Genomic DNA, 9294 nt, shown 5'->3' on the forward strand with positions numbered 1-9294 from the left:
GCCCAGGAAGAGACTCTCACACTAAGCAAACGCGGCGTGCGTGAGGCTGTCAGATAAGCTACGTGGTGAGAGGCCTCACCCAGCTGCGTGGCAGCCACAGCAGGCAGTGACGGCTTCACCCACATACCTGCAGCACGACACCCTCAAAGGTAAGAAAGATGCATAGACCAAAAAGATGGGGGAAATCTGCCATAAACGGTTCATTTTAAAATCAGAAAATAAAGGCTTCCAGCAGCCTAATGCAAGGAGTACCAAATGGCAATGGTTCTCAAACATAAGCGTGTGCCACGTGTTTGATTTATTTTTAAAACAAAGCTCTCGGTCCTGCTGACTACAGGATAAACAAAAGCTGACTGGCAGTTGAGCCCACTTAAAGTCTGAATTTCTGCAGAAATGTTAACACTGTTTCAGCCTGAAATGGAGAGTGAAAGGCTGATCTCCATCACCGTCCCTCAGCCCAGGCATGGGCTTTTCACCCCGCAGCACTGCTGACTTGCCACCACTGCACAGGGAATGACAAATCGGCCACTCTTGCGCACGGCTGGCAGGAAACCAGAGCTGCTCAGAGCAGTGAAAGCTTAAGGAGATGCTCTCCAGAGTAAAGAATAATTTGTGAGGAAGACGTGGAAGGTGGTAGAACCTGTTCATCTACAGCACAACAGGAGGAGTGTAAGAGATGGGCTACAAACCAGTTTTGCTGCCTATGTTTTATGTTCCCAAATCTCTGAAAAAATGCAGCTCTAGCAGTAAAAAGCCCTCTGTCTGCTCAGGGACGGCTAACTTCAGCACGTGAGGATCACCCCAGCGGGCCTGACAGGTGTTAGAAGCAGTGAGGCACACCACTGCCAGCAGCACCAAGATCACCACTCTGGCTCCGCATCACCTCTGGGACACAGAGGCACCGCGCACAGGAGCCGTTCCTCTGCGCACCACACACTGCTGCCTTCAGGTCCTCCTGCTCAAACAGAGGAGCTATTGAGACAGCAGCCACAGTCCCTCTGTTACTGTTAGGTCTGGCAAAGAAAAAGTAACAGCTACAATCTCACATCCTCTTGGAGAACTAAACTAGAAGGTTCCAACCTGCCTCAGACTACCAAGAGAGTTCTGCCACCTGCAGGGCTCCATGGCCTGCCACAGGCAGTCCTGCACCCCCATCTCTGGCCAGGGGAGGAGCTGGGTGCTGGGACGAAAACAGGTACGAGCACAGGAGCCCAGCACAGCCACTCAGCTGAACAAGCAGTTATCCAGAGTCAATGCTGCTGATGCTGAGGCACCAAGGCTTTGCATCTTGCATCCCTCACACACGCTTCTGCTCTGCGCCTCAGGAAACACAACTGAGCAGTTTGTCCCCGTTGGATGATGGAGGTTAGATACCTAGATGCCCACTGGCAAGAGTCTTCTCCTGCTGAAGCAGCAGAATGAAGTGATTCATTTCTACTAAAAATATAGGTAATAAGCCCAATAAAACACATTGACCAGCATGAAAAACAAAGGGAAAAGCAGCTTGGAGTAGTGGTCTACATTGCTGGGGTTCTGAATGGTGAAATAGCCGATAATCCTGTGCATTTTGTTTCTCAAGACACGTTTGATTTTCTCATGAGTTTTCATAGTCAGGTCACTGCAGTTAATGTTATCACTGGAAATCTCAATCGTGGTAAAGCTGATTTTCCGTTTATAGCTGGTGATGGAGCTGTTGAGGATGTTGGTGATGTTGACTTCTTCCATCTCTTTAGTGAGTTCCTTTGCAGGCCCCTGGGAAACAAGAGTGTACAGTTAGCTTTAGGGTTCGTCTTGTCCTGCAGAGGAAGAGTGCTTCAATCAACGAGGAGGCCATAAGGATGAAGACAAAAGAGCACAGCTTCATCTGTATTCATTCCAATGTTTGAACACACCTTTCACCTGCTGCTGTGTCAGCAGCACCTGAAGTCCCCAAGCTGCCTGTGTCTCCACCACTATTTCTAGAGGTATGAGATCTTTGACCAAGTCTCACTCTATGTCACTGAGCAACCCCACACCCATCTCCTACATGACATCCCTCTCTTCATGCCTACGTGGTGGCACAGGGGCTGGGGAACTCAGCATCAGGGTGGGAAACCTCTTTTCCCACTGACAGGGTTTGGACCCTCAGCGACCGCTGGACTAAAACCATGCTTGACTATTTAATTTCTCGTACTAGAGCAGAGCTCTTTGAACAACTTGCACTGTGGAACTGATGACTGGTCCCGCCTTCTGGGAAGGGAGAAGGGCTCAGCGTTCCTCTGGTGGAGGAAATTACCTTCCAGCTCAGTGTCCTAAGCAGAGTTATTCCACAGAAGAGCAGAGAGCTGTGTTACACTGGGTCTTCTTTGGCTGTGCTTGGAAAGGAACAGAGGTGCATCATGCTCTCGCATAGCTCAGGGCTACAGGCCCAATTCTCACGGTAGGCCCCAGCACCTTCCTGAATGTGGTTCTGTGACTGTATTAATGCTCTTTAGGTGTTTGTTGCACACACAAATTTAGATTCAGTGACAATGAGGAGGAGCAGTTATTACTGGATCTGTAACAGGACCATCTGTCATGTTCAGTGAGTGGAGGACTAACTACTGTTGGTCCAAGATAACTAGGCTTGTTAAGGTAGGTCAGGCCTTACCTCTGGAGGTGCTTTAGCTGCACACTTTTGTGATGAGCTGTAGTGAGCCACTGCATATTCCACAAGAGCACCAAAGATGAAGCTGAAGCAGATGCCGAGGTAAACATCAATGGCCTTAATGAAACAGTTGGTTTTTGAAAGCGAACTTCGTGAGCCAATCATCAGAGTTGTCATGGAAAGCACCGTCGTGACTCCTTGGAAAGCAGAAAAAGAAAGACCTTCTCTTGTAGACACTTTGACAAAAGCTTGAACTATCCTTCTGCACGTCGCCACCCTCTACTGCTAGCCAATACAGCACACCACTCCTTGCCAAAGCCAATCATCCCTCAACTGAAATGCTTTTGACAACTTAGCTCCAACAGGCTCTTAGCTCTCTTATTTTTTTTCTTTTCAGCAATAAAGTCCCCCACTCTGCATCCCCTCCAAAGCACATCGCAAAGAATGTGAGCTCTGTCCTCTACTCCCTGCTGTGGATCTACCGGGAGCCTTGGCCATGCTCAGCCCTGCAGGTGGGCAGCCATGCCAGCCGCAGTTTATCTTCCACGCTTTCTGAGTGAAAGCGGAACGCAAACAAACCATTTATCACTGAGCAGAGAGCTCCGGAAAACTACTGCCTACCCAGCCCTCAGAGACTCCCCTGCCTGCTTAAACCTTCTCCCTTCCTCAGGCAATAACTAACTCACCAATGCAGGTTCTTGCAGGCACTGAATCCAACGTGATCCAGAAAGAAACCCAGGACAACATGACGAGCAGAGTGGAGGGCACATACGTCTCCAAAATGAAATAAAGGATGTTTCTTCTGAGCTCAAATTGCAGGATCAGTCGTGGGTAACTGCCTGTTCACCACAGGAAGAAACGCAGTGAATGTGAGATTCCCAGGGACACTCGAACTGACACTGGGACAGCCTAGCACCAGCCCTTCAGCTGATGTTCCTCAGCAGAGCTGCACTGAAGACCTGGGAGATGTGTTACTGACACAAGATTGGCTTCTTGCCTTGGAGGTGTTGCTTATCTGACATGTCCTGGACGAGAGGACACACACAGACACACACAGAGCATTGCTGGAGAAGAGAATCTAAAACAATGCCTGGCTTGCAAAGGGCTCCTGAGCTTGATCTGCAGTGGAACCATTTTATACCAGTGTCTTAACTCACAGCAGAGATGGGCTGGTGCTTTCATCTCTTCGCTCATGCTCAGCACAGCACTTTTTTCCCCTGTAACTGCTCTGAAGGGGCATTGCCAAGTTCAGTCTCATCTGATGGCTCAGAAATAAACAAAAGCTTTTTCTCTCGATCTCAGCAGGCTCTGGCTCATGGCCCCAAACATCCAGTACCTTGTCATCACGGGGAATTAGACCCTCGGTGTTCATCAGAAAATTGTGATCTTTGATAACTGGCTCTTTTTGTCCTCAAAAAAATTCAGTCAACTTTTTAAGATGAATTTGTTGTAATACTGACATAAGGGTTCTGGGGCTGATTGTTGGCATTTTCAGGAGATATTTCTGCTGTTTATACAATAGTTCCCTTTGAAATGCAGAAACAAACCCCATGTTGTTCTTGGGCCATGTACACTACGATAAACAACAAAACATTGTTATTTTTAAAACCTGGTCATTTGTTTTGTCCCCTTTCTGTGACTGGAGAGAAGACTGTGTTCTGATAGTAAAAAAGACATTGAATTCTGATGTACAAAGGGGTCTTGTTCTGTCAGGAGAGAATTGGAATTTACAAACAAAGGGTATTTCAAAAGTTAATTTTACTCCCAGTTACTGCAAACTTGGCTCTTTGCAGTATCTATAGCCTGCCCACCTGGAGGGAGAGGTTTTTTTCAGGAATGTGGGGAGAACAGAAGTAGAGAATTTAAAACAAAAAAAATCAAGAAAATTTGAAAATCCGGTAAGTGAACATAGTGTATGAAACCCCCCATCGTCCTGTGGATTTCCATCTTTCAGAATATCCTGATTGCAAGTAACTGGATTTCACCGTCTTTCTATCCATCTCCATGTGTGAGATGAAGATTTGCCAAAGACTTTGCTGGTTCAGGCTTGAGTCAAAAGATGCTGACCCACAGAAGGGAAGGGAAATACCCGAGAGCTTTCCCCGCTTTTCTCTTTCACTGATTTACCTGTTTCCTGTTGCGACTTTGAGACCAGGGTATAGTAGCGTTCCACTGTGTACTGAGAGAGACGCAACTTTTCCAGGCCGTGGACAGAGTCGTTTCCTCTCAGCCACGTGAAGATGACATCATTTTCATCGTATCCCCCTGAGGAGAACAGAAAGACCCTTATTACTGTGGTTTAGCCAGCAAAATCCCAGCTATTGCCCTGCCTTGTCTCCTGAGCGGGAGCAGGAACAGGATCCAGCGGCTGCGGGCTGGACAAAGACCCTCTGAACTGTCAGCCACGGGTGGACACTGGCTGTTCTTCCCCTGCTGTCCTTTCAGTCTGCTGGGTCAGATTTCACCAGGAACACATGCCACCGTGAACGGTGCACAACACGCAAGGCGGCCGAGAACCTACTTCAATCCTTCCCACAGGGCGTTTCTGGTTTAAAATACTTTAAAGGGTAATACATTCCTGTTTGATTACATGCATTAGGATGAAACTACCACAGCAATGAACCCTCAAACAGAGTCTCTTCAGTCATGACAGGAGAGAGGAGAAACACAGTGGCTGAAAACAGAGAGCACAGATCCCGTTGAGCCATCCCCTTACCAGGCAGCGCAAGCACATTTCGCCGAATTGTCTATTCAAGTGCTTAAAAATACTAGAAAAGGTGTTTTCAGTTAGTCAAGGGCTTGGAGCTGACACTGCCACATGGTTACGAACCATGTGGGCATGCGTTGTCCAGAAAACCTGCTCATGAAAGCAGCTTTTTCTACAAATCACTCCTGCTGTCCCCAAAGGCTTTAAGTTACTGAGCAGAAATAAACACACCCATCATTTAGGTGACGCTGAACTCCCGCCTCAAAACGGTGGGACAGAGGAGACCAAGAATTCAAACAGTTCTCAGTAAACTCCATCTATGCTGGCTGAGTAATTGCCTCCAGGAATGTAAGTGACAGCATAATGTGATCTCAGGTTGGACCAAGGGACACCTCAGTTTGAGGGATAAAGCTTGTAACTGAGTCACCAGCCTGCCACTCGCTTCGAAAATGTCACTTAATTTAGGAAACAAGCCCATCGATCCCACTAATTTGATTCTTAACATTATTAAGTGCCCTTCTTTGAGGAGATGAGCAGGGACGCCTTGATTCTGACCATAACCTCTTCATCCTGGTAGAAGGGATAAAATGCAGTTGCAGTTCTATTTTTATTTAATTGTGTTTTCTTATTAGATACAAATTACCAGAGCCTGAGTGTGATGAACTCCTAAATTAGGTGTCCAGGGTATGAATCCCTGCGTAAAATCCGGGGCATGTGACTTTTCCACGTTTCAAAGCAGTTTTATAAATTGTGGTTACGCAGGAAAATTTTATAAGAAATGATAGATGGTTGTTAATTCATCTGGCGTGTATTTAAACGGCATTATTTCTGGGCACTTATCCTAATGAAATCTCCAGTGAGCAATGTGCATGTAATTTCATTGGAATTATACAGCAACTGAGCATGATGTAGGACCCAATCATGCTAACGCTGGCCCAAACAAGCAGTGCTGGAGCAGAAGAGGCCAATTGGTATTATTTGAGGAGCTATTCTTTGTAATAAAGTTAACCGGGGTGAACTAATACGATTTTAATGTGAAAATAATACGTGCTTCCCTAGGTGCTCCATGCTGCAACCCCAGAAGTTAAAACCTGGTCTTCTCAGTACGGCGATTTTAGATTTTTTGGTGACATGAAGGGGGAGATGGTTGCTTGCTGTGGAGGAGCCTCACAGGTACAGAACAGCAGCACTGCTCTCACTGAGCTCCTGGGTGAAAGCCTTGTAGCTGTGGTGGCCTAAATTTTCCCGCAGTCTTTCCCAGAGCATCTAATTTAGTCGAGAGCAGAATTCACTAACTGTTTCTTTTCTGGAGACTTCCAAGGCTGAGACGCCTCCTGTTGATGAGGTCCCATCATCTGCATCGCTGGAACAGGCAGCCCTCATGGCAAAGCACAAACCAGTTGGGTTTCCCTTAGTTTCAGTTCACGAGCTGGAGAGTCACGTTCAATTCGTACCCTAGCAAGATCCACCCTTTGCGCTGTCCTGTTACAGCGGGGCTCGGGAGCTGCAGCAGGTGGTGGATACCTCAGGATGGGAAGAGTTGTTCCTTGCCATACCCCATCCCGTGCCCTTATCCCACAGGTTAGATTTGAAGAAGCTATGAGTGCAAAAGGGACCGAATTTGGAAAAGCAGCCGTTATTGCTTCACCCTTTCTGTGCAGAACAGAACTATCTACACTTACTTCAATAAAACCAGTAGTTAGCTATTACTCCTCTTTCTATATAGATTGCAGTGACAGACTCCTCTAAATTGTGGATTCGTTTGAAGAACGAAGAAGCACAGTTGTTTTCTTTTGAACATTCATATTTGCAGGAATAAAAGGCCCCTCCCAAAAGGCCCCGTGATGAGTCCAGGAGTTTGAGGTGTGTAGTCACACACGGATAAACAAAGGGAAAGTCGCCTTTTCTGGAGTGTAGTACTTACAGCTCTCGAGTTGCAGTCTGCACATCTGTGTGTCCATGGGGTATTTTGACAGGTCCATGTTACAAGCAACAGTAGTGGTGATTCTGTGGGGAGAGAACAAATTCAGAAGCTACAAGAAAAGCACGTAAGGAAACACGTCTGTTTGTCAGAGCAAACAGGCCCACAAAGACTCTGCTCTGTCACGCAGATCGCTTTAACTGATGAACTGAAGGGACTGAGAGAGCGAAGGTAGACTGCAGCCACACTGCAGAGGGCAGGGTAACCAAAGGAGGAATTTTGCTTTGCTCTGGGGGGAGATTTAGTGCGGATTCACAGGTTTTCCGCAGTTTGCATGTCTTGAGAAGTCACCACTTGTCACCCAAGGCACAGTAACTAACTGCACTCACACTCTGGCTTGCTCTGATATGAGGATAAACGAACATTACTCTGCAGTTACGTGGGACGGTTTCTGTGAGCTGAGGAGAGATGACTGTGAGCTGCTGATACGGGTCAGTGCGTGTCTCTGCAGCACACGTGCAAGTAAAGCAGACGTCTGCTAGAAAGCAGAAATCACGGCTGCATGGCACTGGATAAGCAAATAGTTTCCCACTACCTGTTTGACTTCTACTGATACGGTGTCCTCCCTTGGCTCCTCCCCACCTCCACCTGACACGAGACTTACCCCAGGTGACACCCAGACTTGTGAGCTTTCTGAGCAGGCACAGTGCTCAGGGCACAGCACGTCTGTCCCAGCGTGGGGATCCTGGATCCTCAACGGGCATTTCCAGGAGGCCAGAACAGGCATAATGGATCACAAGAGTACGATCCCAATTAGTTTGTTGGCCCCAAACTCATTCCCCATGGACAGCTGGTTTCTGCTGCTGTCCAGAATGATTCTGGAAATCTATTCTGAACCATCAGCAACAGCAAAGCCAGAAGTTGGTTTACCTTAAGGCATACAAGATAGTGCCATTAGAGAACAATCTTATGAGGCGGTTCCCCACAGTGACGTCATGCAGGAAGGACCTTTTGGACTCCACAATGTACGTGTCTGGTACCCAGAGCAATTCCACTAGACGAGCATCTAGCGTGAAGCTCTTGTTGCCATGGAAGACCAAGCGGGGGTCTGTCCAGCGCTGCCGCAAATAGATTGTAGCCGTGTAATCCTGGGAGAGAGAGGAAAACCCGTGAGGATGCACATCCAGAGCGCCAGCATGGCCCCACCATGGGTGGGTACGTTGTGCAGAGCGCACGTTTGTTCTCCCTGTCAAAGCCCAGCTTCAAGCGCACACAGCAAATCTAATAAAACCATAGTTAAAATCTATTTGCTGTATGACACTTCTCATGTACTAACGCTCCGAGGAGTAAAGATGATACTCATCGTACTTTTTCTCTTTTTAAATGAGCAATTATTGTAATTGATGTTTCTGTGTGCGTTTTGCAGGTAAGAAAACAGACGGGAAGAGCACACTTGAGGCCACTCAGCAAGTCATTGACATTAAAAACCAGCCATTATCTAAAGCTGGAAAATGACACCCATGCTATAAACGCGATCACGAGAGAGCCATCAGCACTCTGGAGAAGGAAGGTAAGCAAATCCAACCTGTTATCTCACCGAGCACTTCGGGTATTGCTTGTACCATCCTTTTTAATACGAGTTTTGAATCTAAGGGCACTAGAGTGAACTTAGGGTTAGCCAGCCAAAATCTACCTGCAGCAGCTGGAATATTTTCACAGTGTCCCATCACAGAAGAACAAGCAGTACTCAGCTCTAACGGTAGTTCTTTACTGGGTCTTCTGGACAGACGCAGGGCACTGCGGTGCTATTGCACTTCCTTCCTTACAGAATCATAGAATTTTTTTCCATTATTTCCAAGGGGCCTGACTTTTTGACCTGCAGGACCTTTGGAGCCATGGTTATTTACTCACAAGGCTACATCACTACGGCCTCTACAGAGCCCTGTTCCCACCACAGCTCTGAAAGAAGTGGCCAACAGACACAGAAGAGCAAAGCAGCTGGAATACGACAGTTAGTTTCTGGGCCGAGCACGCAGGAAT

At 47.3% G+C, this 9294-nt stretch overlaps 1 protein-coding gene across 1 annotated transcript in view; it reads right to left on the reverse strand.

Annotated features, from left to right (window-relative positions):
- Window positions 1–1437: 1437 nt before the first annotated feature.
- GABRP (gamma-aminobutyric acid (GABA) A receptor, pi) overlaps window positions 1438–9294 on the reverse strand; it is an 8084-nt gene continuing 227 nt past the window's right edge. The window contains exons 2-7 of the mRNA XM_010136988.1: window positions 8185–8402; window positions 7258–7340; window positions 4754–4891; window positions 3313–3465; window positions 2630–2823; window positions 1438–1740 (exon numbers count right to left, since the gene is read on the reverse strand). Coding sequence (XP_010135290.1) covers window positions 1438–1740; window positions 2630–2823; window positions 3313–3465; window positions 4754–4891; window positions 7258–7340; window positions 8185–8402 — 1089 coding nt within the window. The remainder of the gene's footprint in view (window positions 1741–2629; window positions 2824–3312; window positions 3466–4753; window positions 4892–7257; window positions 7341–8184; window positions 8403–9294) is intronic.

The sequence above is a fragment of the Buceros rhinoceros genome, unplaced genomic scaffold (assembly GCF_000710305.1).
Source record: "Buceros rhinoceros silvestris isolate BGI_N320 unplaced genomic scaffold, ASM71030v1 scaffold39445, whole genome shotgun sequence".
Lineage (NCBI taxonomy): Eukaryota > Metazoa > Chordata > Aves > Bucerotiformes > Bucerotidae > Buceros > Buceros rhinoceros.